This window comes from Tiliqua scincoides, chromosome 3 (assembly GCF_035046505.1).
Source record: "Tiliqua scincoides isolate rTilSci1 chromosome 3, rTilSci1.hap2, whole genome shotgun sequence".
Taxonomy (NCBI): domain Eukaryota; kingdom Metazoa; phylum Chordata; class Lepidosauria; order Squamata; family Scincidae; genus Tiliqua; species Tiliqua scincoides.
In genome coordinates, this window is record NC_089823.1 from 238,713,675 (window position 1) to 238,736,780 (window position 23,106).

The 23,106-nt window shown below is 48.2% G+C and overlaps 1 protein-coding gene across 2 annotated transcripts in view; it reads right to left on the reverse strand.

The window, feature by feature from the left end:
• TFRC (transferrin receptor) overlaps positions 1-9,576 on the reverse strand; it is a 31,514-nt gene extending 21,938 nt beyond the window's left edge. Inside the window, exons 1-5 of one of the 2 annotated variants that reach the window (XM_066622515.1) lie at positions 9,554-9,576; positions 3,267-3,336; positions 2,731-2,944; positions 509-737; positions 243-383 (exon numbers count right to left, since the gene is read on the reverse strand). In XM_066622515.1, the coding sequence (XP_066478612.1) occupies positions 243-383; positions 509-737; positions 2,731-2,944; positions 3,267-3,299 (617 nt within the window). In that variant the 5' untranslated portion in view covers positions 3,300-3,336; positions 9,554-9,576. The other variant, XM_066622514.1, reaches the window with a different exon arrangement.
• Between the last annotated feature and the right edge of the window lie 13,530 nt (positions 9,577-23,106).

Sequence of the window (23,106 nt, forward strand, 5' to 3'; positions counted from 1 at the left end):
TCTTGTTAGTGCATAGACCTGAACAGCACAAGACACAATCACACGTTGTTTCATGTTTTTCTTAGACATCACCTTCTCCCTTTCCAAGCTTGTTTTTCCACACAAGACCCTTCTCACAACTTTGTCCAACATCAGCACATGGCAGCCTCAAGTACTCTGAAACAGTCATGAGAGGCCAGGTCTTTGTTCCAAGTCTGGCCAGAGGGCAAAGCTCTACCTCAAGTCCTTGAAGAGCCACATACCTTCCTGGGTCCTGCAACCTAACATAATGCTCATCATTCCAGACTTTGTCCAATTTGAAGGCATTAAATTGCTCATAAAGCTTATGAGCGAGATCTGCATCTCCAGCACTGCCAGCTTCATGTGCTGTTTCAGAGACAGTTCTGAAAAGAAATAAATTCATTTTAATCAAGAAATACTTTTCAAATCTACTCAAGCTGCTAATATATCGAGTCATGCAGAGATGCTTTAATGCAAGTGCTTCAAAGGGCTTTTTGGAGAATGTTACCTGATGTTAATTAGGAAGTCTGCAGTGCTCAGCTTTTCTGACAGTTTCTTTTTTAGGTCAGCCCAATACAGCACAGGTTCTGGTGCTGGTTCCTCAGAAAGGTCATCCAAAGGCTTCCGACACAAGGCATCTGGACTTGTGATTCTTGACACTGATGGTTCAGCGCCACTTTCAGACTGTGATGCTGCCTGCATCCGTCCACGGAAACTCACGTAGCCAATCAGAAATCCTAGTTTTTAGAACAGCACATGTGAAACAGCTAAATTATGCAAGACAGTGATGTTAATGCCAGTGTTTGGGTCTTGAGCTGGGAACAGAAGGGACAACACAATTCACTCTTGTAACATTATGAATGAAATTGAGTTAAGATTCTCCTTCAACAAACATTAGAACCAGTTTCATTGAAAGAACACTTATGGGCAGCAGATTTAGACCATGGAAAGATATTCTACAGATTATGTGCTTAGGCAAATGACTTCCACAAAATATGGTGGTGGCCACTGATCTGAATGGCTTTAAAGAGACTGGACAGCTCTATTACAGGTAACTAGTCATGATGGCTGTGCCACTTCTGAATACCTGCTAGGGAGCAATGGTAAGAGAGAAGTATGCTTCTCCTGCTTGTGGGCTTCCCAAAGGCAGCTAGTGGACCTCTGTGAGAAACTGGATACTGGACTAGATGGGGCTTTGGCCTGATTGAGCAGAGTTTATGGTCTTTAGGGCGCAATCTTAACCAACTTTCCAGCAGTGAGGTAAAGGTAATGCAACTCTGAGGTAAGGGAACAGACATTGCATTACCTTGAGGAGGCCTCTGACTGCCTTCCCAACTACAGGATGTAACACATGCCCCACTGGCACAGCTATGCTAGTGCTGGAAAGTCGATTTGGATTGTGCACCAAGTTACTTAGTACGTAGCACACAGTACCTTGTTATAGCACTGTTTTGGAGGCTGGCACAATAAACTTTAGCTATTGACTAGTTTTTCACTTCACCTTATAGCAACTTAGAATCCAATCCTGAGCTCATCATGCCAGCCTTATTGCAGCACTGGGGGTTGCAACTGTGCCGTGAGCCACGCCCATAACACTCAGTGCTGGGTCAGCACTGGTACTAGCCCAGCACCAGCCACAAGCTGCCCAGAGCAAGGGATGAGCTCTGGACAGAGATGTTTGTCCAGGCAGGGTAAGGCATTCTGGGGTGGGAGAAGCAGAGCTCTGCTCCACCGAATCAAGAACTTCATGTTGGGCCGTCCGGTCCAACATGGAGTCTCAACTCTGCACCAGTAAAATATGTGCCACAGAACTGAGAAGCCCCATCGCAGGGTTTGGGGCTTTCACCAGAGAGGTTGGGGACAGAAGTCCCCATCCACTAAGGAGACCTCCAGCTGCTTCCCTGCACCTGCTTTCTCCAGTGGACACCAGGAAGTTTAGGATTGGGCTGTTGCGGTGGAAGGGAGACCACAGATTACACAGGCCAACACACATTTTGCTTCCTTAAACGTTACACCAATTCCTGGGTATATGTGGGGTGCTGATTCCAAAAATGGCATCCATTTTGCCCTATCAAGTCTAGTTTTGGAGACATGGCATAGCCTCTTTAGTGAATGGTTCAAGCAGCTTCCTCATGAGGAAGCTGCTTGAACCATTCACTAATGGGAGGCTATACTATATTTCCAAAACTAGATGCGATAGGGCAAAACAGGTGTCATTTTTGGAATCAGCACCCCAAATTCATACCAAACCACCATAAAGTTTGGGAAAAACTTCTGACCCTCAGTTTCGTAGGCCTGTGTTATAGGCTGCTTCCAAGCCAAGCAGGGATTTCTTTCCTTGAAACTCTAAAGGCAAGAGCTATTGAAGAGCAAAGGGCGACCATGGCCTTTCTAGCACAATCCCCATGTGAACATGGTAGCTGATACACTAACTCCAACATCAGTCAGACAAGTTTAACCTGGACCCTGAACAGATACCTCTAAGCAGGTTTACAGTTATTTCTGCATCCTTTAAATATGGTTACAGGCAGCAGTAGTGCCAATAACCTTTATGACACTATTAAAGTCTTAATATATTTGCAATCTCTTCAATCCTAGTGGACACTAATGAAGATGCATTACTAAGAGTGCTTTCTAGACCACAGCCAACACCTCATGCACCAAGACCAATTCCTACTTCTTGTTTTTCCTACTTGTCTTCCTACCAATTCTTCCTACTTCTTGTCTTACCTATAAGAAAAAGCAGAACCACCCCAGTAAGAACGCAAAGGAGATGCCGATTGGAACTCCTTGGTTTTCCCGAATGAGTATGAAGGTGGTTGATCACTCCATTTTCACCTCCCTCTTCGTCTTCAGCAGAGAGTTTCATTTCTACCTGACTGTTGTCTCCATCTGGTTGTCGTGCCAGACTGAACCGGGTATATGAGAGAGGTTCTCCTCCAAACTAAACAGAAAAGATTTCATTAGAACCACTTAACTAGTACTAGTTGAGCAAAGCAAAACTTTTAACTTCAGTCACTTCATTACAATTCTGTTTAACTCAAAACTATTGGCCTCTTAGAAGAAAATTCTGCAATTCAAGGCCAGATAATGGAGTTTGAATTCTACAAGGTTTTTTACTTTTGATAGTCTGTTACGGAATGTTTGAGATTTTGGAATGAGAGGGGTACCTGTAGGACAGCAATCATGCATTTCAAATTAATGTCCTTGACCCATTTTTCAAACAGGTCAGAAAATACATAAAAGGACTGCAATGCAACCCTTACCATGTTAAATATGGCTTTTCTAGCATGATCCATAATTCCAGACAACCTTTACACGTATTCAACTGAAAACCTAGAAATAAAAAACGAATGTTAGCCAAGCAATATTTTCACTGGTAGAATAAGGACTATATTTGAAGGTCCCAAGTTCTCTACTATTTATAAATGATTCTGTGACATGTTCTTAAGGTTCCCAAACTTTAGAAGCCCTAGGGGCTGCTGCCTGATTTATAAATATCAAGGGGTGTGGCTATAAGCAACTGGTCAGCAGTGCTCCCCTAGAGCAGTTTAACCCTTCATGCACATAGTCTAACCTGCCCCCTCAGCTTTGCAAACCACCAAAAAATTGGGTCATGACCCACTAGTGGGTCCCAGACCCAGTTAGAGGACCACTGTCCTAGGGCAAGAACCAGATCTAACTTTCCTGCTAGATCTCTGGGCGGTTGTAGAACTTTAGCAAGAGATTCCAACTCCCAGCTTTCCACCCCATTCTCCCCCCCCCCCAAAAGTTGGCTTCTGAAGTGACAGAAGCTGAAGCAGGGAGAAAGGGGAAAAGCAAGAGTGAGTTCTCCAACCCCACAAAAGTAATTTTGAAAGTCCATGGGTTAGGAACAGCAACTGAACAAAAAGATAGCAAGCCTCAATTCTGCAATGTTGCAAAGATTTAAAAATTAGGACACCTGGGGAGATTTCAAAAGTAGGAAGAAAGCTTCCTATGGTCAGGGATTCTGCAAGTTGTCTTCTGTTCCTTGCAGCAGAACTGTGCACAATAGCCAGGTTAGTATAATATAAAGTTGTTTCCCCTATTCAGGGAATAAGAATTGTAGAATTTAGCCAAAGAATTCACATCTACCAGTGATAATGTACAAACTCAAGGCAGCAATCTGTTCAGAAAACTTTACATTGACAAGTACATCTCCAGAAATTCTCAGTTTCAACAGTGAAGACAAGAATCTGTGAGCTTAAACATTAATCAAAACCATTTGGTTAGAACACACTGAAAATGCAGCACCTCCACACATGTGCAACATGCCAATTGGGAAGACAAATCTAGGAGCACTGAGCTGCATTCATAGAGGTCTTAGTCAGAAGGTTAGATAGATGCTCTGAAAGACCTCTAGAAACACTTAGCTTAGCAAAACTAAAGAACTTAAGAAGAGCCCCGCTGGATCAGGCCAAGGGCCCATCTAGTCCAGCTTCCTGTATCTCAGTGGCCCACCAAATGCTTCAGGGAGCACACAAGACAACAGACACAACCTGCATCCTGGTGCCCTCCCCTGCATCTGACAATCAGAGGCAGCCTACCTCTACCTTGCACATACCTACCATGACTTGTAACCTGTAATGAACTTTCCTCCAGAAATTTGTCCAATCCCCTCTTAAAGGCATCCAGGCAAGTTGCCATTACTACATCTTGTGGCAAGGACTTCCACAAACCTGGGTAAAGAAATATTTTCTTCTGTCTGTCCTAACTCTCCCAACACTCAAGTTTAACAGACTGATGCTGAAGCAGCACCTTAATATCAAGAGACAATTTGAATGCTTTATAAGACACACAAAAGTGCAGCACCTACCACTAGTTTTTAATGAAGCTAATGTTCTGTTATTTCCAAAAGTTGTTAATCAAGTTTCATTGAATGAGGGTTCCCATACTGAAATTCCCATATTCAAATAGGCAATTTTATAGATGCTGGCAAGATCTCCATCTTGCACTTACACTGCAGGCAACAGATAGCTTTAAGGAAACCCATCCTATGTTCAGCTGCTATGTACTAGATAGAAAAACCTACTCCACCCTTTTGTGGAAGCGCAGTGTCATTCTACAGAAGGCAATAGCTGATACATTTGTAAGCGTCAAACACATGCTCAGTGATATGTGCCAAAGTCACTTTCAGTTATCTTAATATGTTGTATGTTAAAAATGAGGCTCTGAGGTATCCAACACAAAACCAATCAGCAAAACAACTCAGAATACATTAGAGAGACGTTCACAAGCAGGTTTGACTTTTGGAAGAGCACCAGTTGGTGTGGGATGCAGTCTAGTATCAACAATATCTGCAGATATGAAATGTAAAAGTTCTAGTTCTGCTAAATCTCCACTTGGAGCTCACATTAAAAGCTCTATAACTTGGACTGACAGTAAAGTTGGTTGTTGAAAGCACTATCCAGTTACTCAACACCTACTTTCAGTGTTCTAACAGGCCTCCAATTATAGTAACCAGGTAGGCAAGAATCATCACATTTGTACAGCAGCACAAATAATGTCCCAAGGAAGTATTCAAGGGTGGCAGCAAGTTGCCCAAGCCCTTCTAGTCAGTCTTGCTACACACCTAAAACATTTATCTAAAACCACACCCGCATGGCTCAGTTGAGTGATTCTCAAACTTTTTAGCAGCAGAACTCACTTTAAAAAAGTTTCCCTTTATCAGCTGCTCTAACCTGTGTGGCTGTAATGGTGAGTGGGCAGTAGTGCACTCCACATGTAGCAGGTTGTTTAACCTTTGATGCACATAGCATCAATTGCCTTGTCAGTTTCACAAACCACCCAAAAATGGGTTGTGATCCCACTGAAGGGTCACAGACCCACAGTGTGAGAATTGCTGGTTAGTTTATTGCAAATCTCAAATTAAGCCAGGACCATGAAAAGCAGCCATAGACAAGCTAGTTTTCTGCATGTTCCTCCAGCTTTGGAATTCAATGTCATCTAGGCGCCAGCAGAGCTGTAGGTTTAACAGTACCACCATGGTAATAGTTTCATCTCTTAAATCCACAGATGCCTACAAGTTACAAGCTAGTCCACTCACTTAAGATTTTGACAGTTTCATTTGATGCTCCACTGGTTTTTCATTCTGCTCCTTGTTTTAATGCCTTTCCAACTTGAATTGCTATTCCATTTAAAGGCAACTCAAAAACACATATTAAATTATGTCAGTTGCCTTGGTATCTTCTTTGGGGGTAAGTAGGATACAAGTGTTCCAATAAGTTATTTGGACTCCACTTTCATTCCCTAACACAGGACACAGGACAAACTAGGGCATTGCAATGTCCCAGCCAGAGGGCCCTGGATTCTGCCCCCTTAAGGGGCAGAGGGGAGGCAGCAACAAGGTGCAGGTACTGACATGCACTTAACCAGTCCCTGCAGCAGCCTCCCAGGGGCGCGGGGAGCCCTGCACAACCGCCGCAGGGCACCCAAACCTTCAGAAAGTGAAAGCAAAGCAATCGTGCTCCACTTCCTGGTTTGCAGAGGCAGAGTGCACATCAGTCGTTGCACGCCCCCTTAGCAATGCAATCCTGGAGGTCGCATCAGATAGCATCGCTGCCTTCCCCACTCCCCCACAAAGTGGCTCTCAAACTCTCCCAGAGAGTTTATCACCACATACATGTTAGGGCAGTGGTTCTCAAACTTTACTGAAGTGAGGCAAGACATACCACTACAAATCTTGCTTTTAGATTAACAGTGCATTATTAAAGCACTTCAGGACCAGGTTTGTGCTTTTTCCTAAGCAGTTCCTATAAGACAACTTGCATTAAATGCAAATTCCAGGATACTGCAACTATCTATTCTGTGCCTGCAAGAATGGCCATAGTAAGAAAGGACTTGATTCTTTCATACAGTCATTCAATAGCAAAAAATTATTAAGATATAGGAACCTCCCCAGGGCTCTCAAATATTGCTCATTAAAGCACCTTGCAGATTAGCAATATCCTACTTGTGCAGTAACTCAGTATACTAGACCAAGGGTGCCCAAACCCCAGCTCAGAGGCCACTTGTGGCCCTCGGGGACTCCCAAACCGGCCTGCAGGGAGCCCCAGTCTCCAATGAGCCTCTGGCCCTCCAGAGACTTGCACTGGCAACTGCTTTCAGTGTGAGGGTGACTGTTCGACCTCTTGTGTGAGCTGGGGGATGAGGGCTGCCTCCATTACTTGCTGCTTCATGTCTGTGATGCAGCATGGCAGTGAAAAAAAGGTTGGCCTTGCTTTGTGCAAGGCCTTGAGCTACTGCAAGACAAGTTCATACTGCAAGACATTCATACAAGTTCCATCTCTATTCATTTATGTAAATTTATTCAAATTTTAATGTAAATTAATCCCCCCCTGTCCCCCGATACAGTGTCCTGTACAGTACAGAGATGATGTGGCCCTCTTGCCAAAATGTTTGGACAACCCTGTGCTAGACCATCACAGCTGAGAAGCAAAATGAACAAGATACTGTGCTGGGGCAAACAATGAACACTTGTCAAAAACTACAAGTCTTAGACCAGGCCATAGGTGTCTGATGCAAGGTATACCTGCAGCCTTAATGCGGGCCTGGGTTTTATACATATATACGTGCATCATGCAGCAAGTTTTGGCCACCAAACTGACAGGAAACCGTCCTGCATCAGTTGATGAAATTACCATCTTAAACACTATTTGTATGCGTGCACAAAAGCTGCTTCACCCTCAACAGATTTTAATGTGAAAGAACTTGCATGTAGTACTGCACCCCAAAACAGGACTATGCAACTAGACAGTGCTTACTTACGCACATGTGTAACATCTCAGTTTTGTTGATACAGTTTTGAAGTGTACCCCTAAGCTCCTTATCTGTAATTTTGGCTGCTATAAGAAGTCAGAACAATCAATCAGAGATCATGTAGTAAGACTTTTGGAAGGAACAGTATTTTTACAAGAATTCATAAGGCTGCATCTCTGCATTTTTTAAATCATGTGATGCAAGGCAACCAAAAATCAGTTGTAAGAAGCAAAGACTGTTTTAAAGCCAAGTCTCCATTCAGGCTTCATCTCCACCTGCAAAAATTAAACACGGAAACAGGCACTGCAAACAAGGAACTAGAAACCAAATCAGCCTTATGCAAAGCACATTCCCATCACTTGCTACAAGGTGACAAAAGCCCGCAAGATATCCCTCTCAAAAACAAACTTTAGGCTACTGAAATACAATAGAAGCTACCACTGACTGTTAGGAGAGCAGTGCCTCCATTTCTTAGCAGAGATCTAAAGCAACTTTAAAAATACAGACACAGCCCCTACAGCCTCCACACTAACAATTAGTAAAATGCAATCTTCATTTGCAACTGGTGACAGAAAAGCAATGGTGGTGCAATATGATCCGGTAGTTGCTCCAACACACCTTCACCATAGGAAGAAATCTTGCTAGAGCAATTCTACCAGGCAGGCTCTAGTGAGTCCTGTGCAGACAATACAATGCAATCGTCAGGAGCCCAACAGCAGGAAGGGGGGGGGGGTTTGGCAGCACCGCCTCCTTCTCCTCCCAGGCATCACGAAGTGGCCAGCCATGTGCTAGCATTGGGGACCCTCCATCCACAAAGGAATACACACAGGACATTGCTTGTGGCCCAGGGATGGGGAGGCAGAGCCTCCCCAGTGGAGTCCTTTGAAAAGTACACCCCCAATGAGGTGTGCGAGTACACACAACCCACTGCAACCTGGTGCCATCCCTTGCATCTGGCATTCTAAAACCAAGAGGTTGCAAGGTCTATAACCTGCGATGGACTTGTCTTCTAGAAATCTGCCCAATCCTCTTTTAAAGGCATCTAGACCAGATGCCATTACAACACTCTGTGGCAAGGAGTTCCACAGACTAAGGGCATACTGGGTAAAGATACGTTTGCTTCTGTCAGACCTAAGTCCCCCAACACTCAGCTTTAGGGGCTGTGCCCTGGTGCTGGTGTTGTGGGGGAGGGAAAAAGAACACCCCCGCCCACTCTATCCATCACCGTGTCCTGTGGCAAGAAGTTCCAGATGTGCCCTTGTGCGAGAGGGAGGAGGACACGCCTCTAGCCGCCTTCTCCACCAGCACGCGGGGTACAGAAATGCCTGTCCTTTGGTGTCCCTGACTCTCCCCAAGCCTCAATGCAGCGCACGGCCCCCCCAGCACTCCCCCCACCCAGAGAGCGCGCGCTGCAGAGGAAGAACCCTGCAGGGCCAGCAGCGGGGCGACTCCCTCCAGGCCGCGCGGGGAGGGGAGGAGGCCCTTGCAGGGGAGGCTGAAGGGCAGAGCAGCTGCAGCCCCAGCAGGCCGTGCCCTTGAGGCGCGGGGGGAGGGGAGGCCGCCTCCCCCGTCGCGAGGCGCGGCGGTGCCCCAGGCTGAGGCGGGCAGGGCCGCCCGTCAACGGCGCCCCTCACCTTCCAGACAGCCGGCCGGCCCTCCCTCGCGCGCCCGCCCGCCTGCCTGCCGCAGTCTCTCAGCACGTAGGCACCGACCGGCGGGAGAGCGAACACGCTCAAGGAGCCAGGCGAGCGCCGCCCCTTAACTCCTCACTCACCACAGCGCTGCCGCCGCCCTCACTGGGCCGCGTGTCTCGCGCCATTGCGCTATAACGGCCGCCTCGGCCAATCACAGCGCGGATGGAGGGGCGGGGAGGGGCCGCCTCAGACGGTTGGGGAGGAGGAGGAGCGACCGGTGTGACGTCATCCCGCGCTGCGCCTGTTTGCCCCGCCCCCTGCGATCTCAGGCAAGGAAAGGGCACGAGTGTGTGGAGCGGCCCCCTGCACAGGGGCGCGCCACGCACCACGTTGACTGACCGACGCCGCAGTCCTAGCCACGCTTTCGCGGGAGTAAGCCCCATTGACTCTAGCGGGACTTGTTTCTGAGTAGACGTGCGTAGGCCAGGACGAAGCGCGCCCTAAACCAGCTTCACGCGCCGCCCTCACAGCGCAGGAGGCTCATCGCCGCGCCGACGCCTACTCAGGAGTAAGCCCCACCGCCGACTGAGGGCGGCCCGCCGGCTTTTTCTGGCGAAGGCGGTGCTTAGGGCTGAGGAGCGTGAAGCCTCGTTGCTGAGTGGCTGGCAGGTTTCCCTTCAGGCCAATCAGGGTGCGGGTGGCGAAAGGGGCGGGGAGAAAGTGACAGTTGGAGAACGGCGGGGAGGGGCGCTCGCGGATTGAGGGGGATGTGGGGGGCGTGGTTTGTTTTAGGTTTCTGAAGAGTGAGGCAGGGGAGGCAGAGCCTCCCCACTGGAGTCCTTTGAAAATAATAATAATAATAATAAAACTTTATTTCTATCCCATCCTTCTCCCCAAAGGGACCCACTGCCTTGAAAAGCACCACTGCCACAGTGTGAGGCACTCAAGCACACTCAACCTCACCTGCCTCCCCACCCAGCACAGCACTGTCTTTCGAAGGACTCCAGTGGGGAGGCTCTGCCTCACCTGCCTCCCCACCCAGCACAGCGCTGCCTTTCGAAGGACTCCAGTGGGGAGGCTCTGCCTCACCTGCCTCCCCACCCACCACAGCGGCACCTTTCAAAGGACTCAGGTGGGGAGGCCCTGCCTTACCTGCCTCCCCACCCACCACAGCGGCACCTTTCGAAGGGGGGTGAGGGGCTCTGCTTCACCTGCCTCCCCACCCAGAATGTTTTATCTCTCCTAGTGAAGAAAAAGTGAAGAAGTCTCTTGGTCATTTTTTTCTGTTTGTGGTAATATGGAATACTAGATGTTCCATAAATTGGTCTTTGAGGTCTCCTGCTGTGACTGTGTGTTTAGAGAGCAGCAGTGTCTATGTGTGTCTGTCTTGGGGTGTTTTCCTATTGTTGGTGATGGTGACTTCTTGCTGTGATACTCATTCCCCTAGGGGCACCTGGGGGGCATCACTGGGGGCATTAGACCTACACCTGCCCCACTCCCTGTTTGGATTACCCTAATGGTGCTTATAATAAGAATTGCAAATAAATAGTGTCCAGGAAGTTTTTCTTCACTAGGAGAGATAGAACTTTCTGCAGCAAAGACAAGTTTCTCGTTGTGGACATGCGAAGACCTGCTCTAGTCAGAGTGTTATTATCTCCAAATTACTTCTGATTATGTAACATCATGTGTGTGTGTATTCATTAAGATTACTTTCACTAATAATAGATAATAAATGCTCAAGGCCGGAATTTAGGGCTGGAACAGAACCAATCCTATTCAGATGCTGCAATGTTGGTGTGCTGATGCTGGCACAAAGACCAATCATTTGAATCTGTTGTCTTGTGTGTTCCCTGAAACATTTGGTGAGCCACTGTGAGATACAGGAAGCTGGACTAGATGGGCCTTTGGCCTGATCCTGCAGGGCTCTTCTTATGTTCTTCTGAACCACTGTATCCTAAGCAGTGTTCCCACTAGGCTGTGTGGCTGCCTGACTGTGCAGCTCTGCACAGTTCAGAGCTTGGTTGGACTAGAAGTTGTCCATGACGTAATAATACCATCAGCAAATGCTCAGAAGATGCCACCACACTGCTGTGCAGCCGTAGGAGCCAATTTTTAGGGGGAACCTTGATCCTAAGCCTTTCCAGGCAACATCTCATCAGTGCAGCCCTCCCAGTAACACCCCACCACCCAAGGAATTCCTGACACAACCCATCATCTATTGTGAGGTGTCCTGAAATTGGTGCTTCATTGGTGCAACATCCAATCACCAAGGAACCAATCCACTCTGCCCCAATACTGGTGGCCAGAGAACTGTGCAAGTATGCACACAACTCACAAAACACAACATGCTACAGCACTCCCAGCCTCTGCAGGTGCTACTGCGGTATCAGCAACAAAGGGGCAAATGCAAAAACTGCTAGGACTTCTGGCCTTACCAAACTCACACATACACAAATATTCAAGGAATATCGTTTTGAGCAGAGCAGAGCAAAGCTAGAAAGAGAGCACCTTTGGAAGGGGGCAGCCATCTGAATCAAACACACATGCCTCTCCATGGCCAGTTTGAAGCCCTATGGGGGCACCCACCAGTTGGAAGGAAGACTTTTGCTAGGGGAGGAATGGGGATTAGTCACAAGGGGAGCCTGGAATTCCAGTGCCAGCATCCTGCCAGCCAAGACTGGCAATTCCAGGCTTGTGTATCAGGCTTCGAATTGTCTGAAGGGGCTGGGTTTTGCCCCTCCTCCCACTCCTGTGAGGATAACTAGAGGGTGAGGAATAACAAGGAAGTCTGGATGGGACTCAAGATTGTGGTCTACAAAAATAAAAGCAGATACCCACTGCTGTTGCAAAAGGAATGAATGAGTAGGAACAGAGTTTACTGAAAGAAGACATCTGATGATACTGAAGGGTCAAGACCTTGTGGGGGTAGAGCTAGGAAACAGATATGCAGCATCCTTGTGTTGCAGCACAGAATTCTCACCCCTCCTTTGCTTACCTTTGTGGGGCGCATTGTGCCTGCTCCTTCTGCTGGAATGGTGGAGTGGAAGTTCCACCTGGAGTGGTTGTCTGTGGAGCTTCCTGGGGCAGAGTTCCTGCAATAAGAATTCTGAGAAGACAAGTGTCAACAAAATATCTTTGCATACATCTTGTGGGGGGTAGCAGGTTTTCTGTGCAAGATGCTCCCTTGATGTGTCCTTTCTCCATAAAGTTCCCCCTTGTGTGGGTCACATGAGGCCAGAGAGGTACAGCCCCATGCCGCATACCCTTTCATCTGAGATCTGGTCTCCCTGGCAGGGGCTGAAGTACTGGGGCTGGTGGGCTGTAATTGGCTGCCAAATGTAGTTATGTTGGTAATATGGCTCTAAGAGAAGGAAAACTCTGATCCCAAACCTCCACTGCCTTGTGGCTACATCCAGTTATGGAAAAGGCTTCAGGAGTCAACCTCGAGGCAAAATCAGGAGCCGGACTCCCTGAGGCAGTTTGTGGCTGTACACAGTCACGCTCTGGCAACTCCTGCGATGCCGCTGGAACCAACCGTATTGGCTTCTACCTTTCCACTGGATCATTCCAGCGACGTGGAGAGGGGGGATTTGCTGCATGGGTAACAGCCTATCCTCCATACCTTCGTTACCCAGGCTTCGCGCACTGGAGAGGACACTCCAACTTCGCCATACAGCGTCGGCACAACACGGGAAGCAGCAGTTATCGGTTATAAGTCTTCTCTCGATTGGCGTAGAGCGTGACGCCAGGGGCTGCTTCCGACAGTGGGAGAGATCATTGCATCTCATTGGGCAGCTACCGCCCGCCTTAAGCCGGGCAGTCCCCAGCCAGTAAGGTGTTGCCTCGCCACAGTCCGTTAACCTCACGGGGTGCATGGGGTTTAGGGTGAAAACTGACAAGCAGATCGACAACTCTGCACCATGCAATAAAAAACTGAATGTTCCAAAAGCACCTTTCAGAGCGCGATACCATAGTCTCTCGAGACTGAAGGTTGCCAAGGTTGCCAACTCCTTGGTAATATGGGTGCTGGGGTTATATGTTGTACTGTTCCTGGGTGGCATTTTCTCTCTTTTTCTGTGATTATAGAATCCTGACCAGGTTGTCAATGCGAATGCAATGCCAGTGTGCCCAGGCAGCTGCCCTAACAGGGTTATAGGATTATGTGGCTTGTTGGTTGTGTAGTGCTATCAGACTGTGGGTGCAATCCTAACCCCTTATGTCAGTGCTTTCTAGCACTGGCATAGTGGTGCCAGTGCGACACGTGCTATATCCTGCAGTTGGGTGTCACTCACGGAGGCCTCCTCAAAGCAAGGGAGGAGTTGTTTCCTTACCTCAGAGCTGCATTGCCCTTATGTCAGTGCTGGAAAGCACTGACATAAGGGGTTAGGATTGCACCCTGTATGGTTCTTTATGAAACATGAGGAGGTAGGTCCCTGCCATGAAAACCTATCCACCTGAAATTTGACAAGGAAGACTGTGGGGGAGGGGGGAGATGCAGGTAGTGGAGCATGAGGACCCTGGCAGGGTGCCAAAGGCTTCATGGAACAGGTGAGATTTGAAGAGGGATTTCAGGAAGTAAGAGAGATGGCATCACATAGGCAATTCCATTAATTCATATTTAATACATTCCAAATGTAGACTTGCCTTCTACTCAACCCCAAGACTGAACTTGGGGGAAAAGCAAAAAAGATATCCAGATGTATTAATGTAATGTTTGTGTTTAATATTAGTCATCTATAAGAGTCCAATCAAAATATTACATTCCCTGCTTCCTCAGTCCAACAATGAACTGTTTGGTTTTTCACAGTAACAGGAGGATGGTCATCTCCAGGACAAAGGCTGTGGGCTGCCACTCTTCAGAGTTCATACAGCAGTGCCAGCTCACAAGCTGCACAGCTGAGGGGTTACTGGCAGAAAGATTGTTCCATGCTTGCCACCCATCTCTTCCAGGGAGAAAAACCCACTGTGGCTATGATACTAGCTGATTACTTAATAACTGCAAATAGATACACAATGAAACTAGCCCATGAATTTGCATGGAGGTTAACCAGCAGAAAAACATGCCCAGCAAGCTGCAAATCAAATAGAAGGCACATTTTTCTTTCTGCCTGATTAATATTATTATTAGCCACACCTTGTCTCATGGGTCTTCATGTGTCGTGGGAAGTAAGGAAGACTGAGAGAAGAGGTTACCCATTTAGGGCCAATTCAAACAGGCAAACTAGTGAGGTGGTCCCCAGGGTGGCAAGGTGGTTGTGGGGTCACAGGGCCCCAGGTAAGTGTTCACTGGGTTGCAGCCTAACAGCCCAATCCTAATTAACTCCCCACGCAGTAATACAGGGGCACTGGCGCAGCTTCTGCTGCATCCTGTGGAGGAGTTTTGGCTGCTGGAGGTATCATCGGGTAAGGGGACATTTGTCCCCTTGTCCCAGGGTAAGCCCCAGCAGCCATTATCAGTCATGTCGAACCTATGTTCAATGGTGTGCACACCCAGGTAAGTATGTACAGAATTGCAGCTCTTTTCTGGGAGTCTGACCCATTGAATAGAATGTTTAACACATGACATTTGCAAAAATGTAAAATATCTTCCAGCCGTGTAATTTGCCTTTCACATAATTGAGTTGAGAAATAATTGCCCTAGAGGCCAATACTTGAGTGGCAAATCATGTTTGCTCTGTGTGTGTGAAAATGCTACACTCTTAGCATAGCACTATAGCTCCAGGAGCTCAACAGTTGCTTTGGTGTCTAGTGGAGAGATACAGGTGAGTGTCATCAGGACCAACTCCATAGTGAGAACTGCTAGGCTGACCAGGAACAAAGAAGGAAAGACTCTGGCACTTTGAATACCTGCTTAGAACGACTGCTTGTGCCTTGCAGTGCGCCTTGGCTGAAAAACACAAGGACTCAAAAAACAGTATTTCTAAGGAGCAGTGAAAGTGACTTCTCCTTCACTGCTACTACATAATTCACTGGTAGCTTCCCATTGCACAACTGTGGCTGTTCAGAGATAGGAGGAAGTGACATTTCTAGCATGCCTCAAGCATGCTTCTGGCCCGGTTTATTTAAAAAATGACAACATGGCATCCAGTCAGACAGGAGTCATTGAAATCAAATGAATTGAGGCTGCCATATTGTAAACATCATGATGTAACCATCATGTTGTAACCATCATGTATGGAGGCCGTCATGTTCCTGCCAGTAGAAATAAATGCGTGGTGGCAGGCATCTTTTCTGGCTCTGAGTTCGCAATTCAAGTTGCTGGGGTGGCGAGCATGCTAGAAAGTGAAAAAAGAAAGTGACCCAAGCATGCTGGAAGGGAAATAAAGAACAGCAGTCTAGCACTTCTCATGCTAGAAGCTTAAACAAATGCAACGTGAGTTTCTTAAAGCAGAGACTTCCCATAACCCTTGTGGAAAGCACCAAGTGTGAGCAAAAAAAGGAAATAGCAGTTAACTCTAAGAACAGGGAAATTCCTGTTTAATTGTTCTGCTTTGCTACTGCTGTCATGCCTCTCTTCCATTTTATTGTACCTTTTTGCACAAGCTCACAGGCAGCATACATACAAATGGTGCTGGGGCCTCATCTGCACTCTGTTCCTCAGGCCCTTGTGTGGGATAAGGCTGTGAAGTATGTTGGATGCAACTGGCAACTCCACATTTTTTCATGCTATTTTTCATCTTGGATTTAGTATCAAGTATTATACAGTAATGGGTATTTGTAACACTAGTAGCATAGCTACGAGGCGCGGCAGCATGGTAAGTATTGCAGATGCTGCAATGAAACACAGTTTCATTGGGCCAGTTGCATGGTGCGTTGCAGCACCTGCAATACTCAACTGTGCCACCCCCCTGTAGCTATGCTACTGTGTAACACCACTTCCACAGGAGCTGCAATAATAATCCATCTTTTTCCAGGCTAATTTAAAATTTACCTTTAGCCCCACATGCAGTGGTGTAGCTAGAGGGGGTGCAAAGCACTGAGTTTTGCAGGGAGCTTCACCACAGCCTGCAAGGGGGCCCCTCCCCTTCAGAGCCATTTTAGGTGGCTCCCCTTTGGAGCCATTTCAGAGCCATTTTGTATGCCTCCGTTTTGCTCCCCCCCCCCAGAATGGCTCTGAAGGGAGAGGGAGGGGCCCTTGCACATTGCGGTAAGGCTCCCTGCAAAACTTAGTGCTTTGCACCCTCTCTAGCTATGCCACTGCCTGCATGGCCAGGGTCTGGGAGGCCTGCTTAGAAAATCTGGGGAACCATTTTTTTTTTTTAATTCCGGATGCAAGGTGTGACCTGAACTAATCCTTTGTAACACAGAGACATTGGTTAAACTCAGTGTCAAGGTTTAGAGCTTTTTCTAAAAAAATTATTTTTAAGGATCAATGCTATGTTCCATCCCTCCTTCCAAGAAAAATCATCTCCAGTGCTGAGACTATGATGCACATTTTAAACACCCTGCTGCATAAAACAGAGGCTTACAAAAGAGGTCCTGGAAGTTTAACATAACTCATGACTACAAAGAGGATTAGTTTTGTAACACAGGAATAAATGTGCTCATGGATCAGATTTCTGCATCTCTGAAGGGGAAATTAATTGGACCTGAGCCTTGATGTACATGCCTGGAGTCTCATTTCTGATGGACTTGTTGGCCTTCAGCCATTTTCAACTGGTGTGCTGCAGCACATTGGTGTGTCACAAAAGGCCTGCAGGTGTGCCACGCTAGTTTGGAGCACAGCACTGAAAATTGCTGAAAAACTTGTCCAGGTTCTGTGGCTGTTTCTAGAGCAACTGTCTGTAGAAATGAATTGTCAGTCCCTTTTCCTCTGCTGGCTCTGCCTCTTAGTTGCCCTAAAAGTAGAGCCTCAGAACCTGGAAAGAGTCTCCCAAAAGCAGGATGTGACATCACAAGAAGTGAAGACCACAGAGAAGACCATAAAAATCAGTGTACCATGAGAAGAAAATAATAATAATAATAATAATAAAGCGTTGAAAATGGTTGCACTAGTTGCTGAGCTAGTGCATAGACTAGCATAGTCTATGTGCATAGACATAGTGCATAGACTAGTGCATAAGCCCCAACATAGAGTCTCTTGGAGACATCCAAGATCAAAGCACTGGCACCAGCTCGACCTGATCCTCACCAGACGCTCCAGCCTTCCCAGCATCAAGATCACACGCAGTTATCATGGTGCTGCCTGCGACACTGACCACTCCCTGGTGTGCAGCAGAGTGAAACTGCAAACAAAGCGACTGTATCACACGAAAAAGGAAGGAAGACCTCGCATTGATACCAGCAAGACCCGGGATCAGAGAAAAGTGGAGGAATTTGCACAAGCGCTTGAGGAATCTCTTCCAGGCCCGGCCGACGCAAACGCATCCAACAGATGGGAACATTTCAAGAATACCGTTTACAACACCGCCTTGTCCATATTCGGCAAAAAGACCAACAAGGCGGCAGACTGGTTTGAAGCCCACTCTGAGGAGTTGACACCAGTCATTGAGGAAAAGAGGAGAGCTCAAGCAGCATACAAGGCCTGTCCCAGTGAGCGCAACCTGCAGGTCCTCCGAACTGCTCGCAGCAAAGTCCAACAGACTGCCAGGAGATGTGCTAACGACTACTGGCTCCAGCTCTGTTCCGAGATACAGATAGCAGCTGACACGGGCACCATCAAGGGGATGTATGATGGTATCAAGCAGGCCCTAGGTCCAACACAGAAGAAAATTGCCCCTCTGAAGTCTGCCACAGGCGAGGTCATCCAGGATCGGGCGCAGCAGATGGAACGCTGGGTGCAGCACTACTCTGAGCTATATTCCAGAGAAAATGTAGTCACCGAAGAAGCACTGAACAACATTGAGTGCCTGCCTGTGCTGGAAGAGCTTGACAGTGAACCAACCCTAGAAGAACTTCACGTGGCCCTGGACTCCCTTGCCTTTGGCAAGGCACCTGGAAAAGACAGCATCCCTGCTGAAGTCCTAAAATGCTGCAAAGAGATCATCGTCACTGAGCTGCATGAAATCCTCTGTCTCTGCTGGAGAGAAGGTGGAGTACCTCAAGACATGAGGGATGCAAACATCATCACGCTGTACAAGAACAAAGGTGACAGGGGTGACTGCAACAACTACCGCGGCATCTCTCTCCTTAGCGTTGCAGGAAAGCTGTTTGCCCGAGTTGTACTAAAGAGGCTCCAGGTACTTGCAGAGAGCGTCTATCCAGAATCGCAGTGTGGATTCCGAGCCAACAGGTCCACCACTGATATGGTATTCTCCCTTAGACAACTGCAGGAGAAATGCAGGGAACAACGACAGCCACTCTTTATAGCCTTCATAGATCTCACAAAGGCTTTCGACCTGGTCAGCAGGGACGGCCTCTTCAAGATTCTCCCCAAGATTGGATGTCCACCCAGGCTCCTCAGCATCATCAGATCTTTCCACAAGGACATGAAGGGCACTGTTGTCTTCGATGGCTCCACATCAGACCCTTTTGACATCCGAAGCGGAGTGAAGCAGGGCTGTGTTCTTGCACCAACCTTGTTTGGGATTTTCTTCGCTGTCCTGCTGAAGCAGGCCTTTGGAACTGCAACAGAAGGCATCTATCTCCGGACCAGATCAGACGGAAAGCTCTTCAACCTCTCCAGACTGAGAGCAAAATCCAAAGTCCAGCTGAAATGTCTGCGTGACTTCCTCTTTGCCGACGATGCAGCTGTCACTACCCACTCTGCCAAAGATCTCCAGCAGCTCATGGATCGTTTTAGCAAGGTCTGCCAAGATTTTGGACTGACAATCAGCCTGAAGAAAACACAGGTCATGGTTCAGGATGTGGACTCACCTCCCTGCATTACAATCTCTGAGCATGAACTGGAGGTTGTCCATGACTTTGTGTACCTTGGCTCAACGATCTCCGACACTCATTCTCTCGATACCAAGCTAAACAAGCGCATCGGTAAAGCAGCTACCACGTTTTCCAGACTCACAAAGAGAGTCTGGTCCAACAAGAAGCTGACGGAACATACCAAGATCCAGGTCTACAGAGCTTGCGTCCTGAGCACACTTCTGTACTGCAGCGAGTCATGGACTCTTTGCTCACAACAGGAGAGGAAACTGAGCGCTTTCCACATGCGCTGCCTCCGACGCATCCTCGGCATCACCTGGCAGGACAAAGTTCCAAACAACACAGTCCTGGAACGTGCTGGAATCCCTAGCATGTATTCACTGCTGAAACAGAGACGCCTGCGTTGGCTTGGTCATGTCGTGAGAATGGATGATGGCCGGATCCCAAAGGATCTCCTCTATGGAGAACTCGTGCAAGGAAAGCGCCCTACAGGTAGACCACAGCTGCGATACAAGGACATCTGCAAGAGGGATCTGAAGGCCTTAGGGATGGACCTCAACAAGTGGGAAACCCTGGCCTCTGAGCGGCCCGCTTGGAGGCAGGCTGTGCAGCATGGCATTTCCCAGTTTGAAGAGACACTTTGCCAACAGTCTGAGGCTAAGAGGCAAAGAAGGAAGGCCCATAGCCAGGGAGACAGACCAGGGACAGACTGCACTTGCTCCCGGTGTGGAAGGGATTGTCACTCCCGGATTGGCCTTTTCAGCCACACTAGACGCTGTGCCAGAACCACCTTTCAGAGCGCGATACCATAGTCTTTCGAGACTGAAGGTTGCCAATACAAAAGTTTGCTGAGCTAGTATCACTGGCTTTTGGATCATCTCTCTTGCCTGTGCTTTGATTGTGTTCAGGGATGGTGCCAGGGGTCAGACACGTGAAGGCACTGATCAAGGTCATGCACCTTCTGCAGGCCCACCCAGGCCCACCCACGCACCCCTGAGTATAGATAGTAGAAATAGTGCACAGTGCACCATCAGGGATGGGAAAGAGAGCCATGGGGGCCCAGGACTTTGCCCCAGGGTCCCCCCTAGGCCTAGGCCCCCTGGGCCTTTGCTTCAGGGCTCCCAGCAAGGAACCCTTTGCTCCCAGGGCATCATTACTGGCTGTGCTGAGCATCATTGGAAACAGGTATAGGAGCTCATTGGCACCAGAGCCAGCTCCAAGGGGATTTTGTAGGCCAGCTCTTACCTGGGTGGGACTTGCGTGCCTCCTCTTCCATTACTTTGAGTGAGTGGCAGATGTGAGCAAGAGATCTGCTGCTACTACATTTGGTGGCCAAGGGTGGCTTGGGTGACTGCCTGGTGGCAGCATGACAGTGGTAAGGGCGGGCAGTGATACTGTGTCCAGAGGGCAAGGGGCTGCACCCCCATGTTTCTTCCCTCTCCTCTCCTATTAATGTTTGAAGAGTGTAGTGAAAAGCTTGGATTCCCCTGGGGTTTTTTATTTGGTTTGCTATGTTTCCACTTGCTGCAACCCACATCTAACACCCCAAGCCACTAGAGGCTGCTGAGTCATCCTGAGCCCTCTGTTGCTCTCCTTGCTATCCTTTGTTACAGCACCATCATGTTCTCTTTGGCCAGTAAGTGCCCAAAAGAAACTTGATCCTGAGTTAGACTATTGGACTCCAAAGCTCACCTGATGTCCTGGAGTGGAAAATTCAGAAAAACCCAGGGGACTCCGAATAGCCAGTCCTTCAGCTGGTACAGCAGAGTTTATGCCTACTGGCTATAAAACCATAGAGTGAAGAAAAATCCTCATGTACCAACTGCTTTACTGCCCAATCCTAACCTGCATCGGAACAGGCAGGCCAAGTGGCCTGCACCATATTGAGGGCAAGTTAGGAGGTACCTGAACTGCAGCTTGGAGCAATGGGATATTTATCTCCTTACTCCTTGTCATGCTCCAGCCTCCCCTATGTGGCTACTCAAATTTGCACAAGTGGAATTGCTGGCACAAATCCAAGCAGCCCAATGTAAATGCTGGGCTGGCAGGGAGGGGTTTCAGATATGGCCTGTGATCCTGCAGCTGGTCCTACTCCCTCCTGGACCCCAATCAGCCCAGTGTTCCTCCCTCCCACTGCCCCAAAATGCCCCCTCTCCGCCTCCAGTCCAGCTTCTCTCCATCCTCTCTCGCCCCCTCTGCCAGCCTCCGGAGGAGGGGGGAGGGGGCCCTAGAGAAGCATCTCCTGACGCGTTGCTTCTCTAGAGTGCCCTCCCCCCTGCTCCGGGGGATACGAGATGGGCACCCTTGAGTGTCAGTGCAATGGGAGTCACATCTCCCGATGTGCTGCCTCTCTAGGGTGCATGTCTCCTATCCTCCTGTAAAAGGGGAGGGGAGGGGGGCGGTTCAGTCAGTGCTGAGGTGCAGATCCTTGCACCAGCCTAGCCTGCTGAAGAGTGCATACATGAGCATACTCTACTGCACTTTCACAACACTCCCAAGCCAGTGCATGGGACTTGCGCTAGCCAAGCACACCTTCAGGATTGCACTGTTAGGGCCCAATCCTCTCCAATTTTCCAGTGCTGGTGCAGCTGTGCCAATGGGGTGTGCACTGTATCATGTGTTGGGGAGGCAGTCACAGAGGCCTCCTCAAGGTATGGGAACATTTGTTCCCTTACCTCGGGGCTGCATTGTGGCTGCACAGGTGCTAGAAAATTGGATAGGATTGGGCCCTTTGTCCAGCATTGGAGCCCTGGATGGTTAGCATGGGTCATGCCCATTCTCTTGGTGGCCCTGGATTTGAGAGGACCAGAAGCCTGGACAGCATGAATAAACCAAGGAAAGAAACTAGCTAACTGTGCCAGGAGGCATTTCTTGCCAATTTACAGCCCAATCCTATGCTTGCCTACTCAGAAGTAAGCCCATTAGAGTCAATGAGGCTTACTCCCAGGTAAGTGGAGATAGGATTGCGCTATTATCCATTCCAGTTCTTCTGTTTTTCTAGAAGAGCCATCTCCTGCAATCATCTCCTCTGTGGTTCCAAAGCTTTGTCATCCCTTTTGAAAAGCTTCTTATATTTTTATTGATTTTCCAGCCTGGTTTTCACTGTTATTGACAGTTGGGGTTTTCCTGAGGGAAATCCTCAGGATTTCCTGAGGGAAATCCCCAGGAAATCCTCAGCCATACCTGGGGGTGCCACTCAGTGACACGAGCTCTGGTTGGCACAATATAACTGGTGTATCACTACAATCACAAAGCAGAGGTGATCTAGTCAAACGTTCTGCAAGAGTAGATAACCTTTCTCCCCACTCAAACCGGTTCATGCAAGGTCTCAAATATCAATAGCAGCATCTAAGATTTCATTCACTGTTGTAAAGCAGCCCTGATTTAGAACAGGCAGCCAATACCAGGGACAGCGGCCGGATTATTCCAGTGGCAGGGGACCTCTGTCTCCAAAGGCTGAGTGCAGGCTGAGCTTGTAAATGAGTCCCATATTGAATTAAGTATTAAATACTGAAAATAAGGCTATGTAATATTGTAGAGCCCACTATTCAGTGCTCAGCCTTTCTGCTCTCTGTCTCTCAGTGCAGTTCGGAAATATTGTTGATAATTTCACCTACTATTTGGGTTGGAGAAATGGAAAAATCACTGATGAGTCTAGATGGGCTCAGTCTTTGCAAGTCTGAAATGAAAACAGTGCTCCGTAGCCTTGTAAGGGCCCAATCCTATTCAATTTTCCAGCGCTGGTGCAGTGATTCCAATGGGTCATGCGTTGCATCCTGTTGTGGAGGGGCAGTCACTGAGGCCTCCTCAAAGTATGGGAACATGTGCTTCCTTATGTTGGGGCTGCCTTGTGGCTGCACTGGTACTGTAAAAT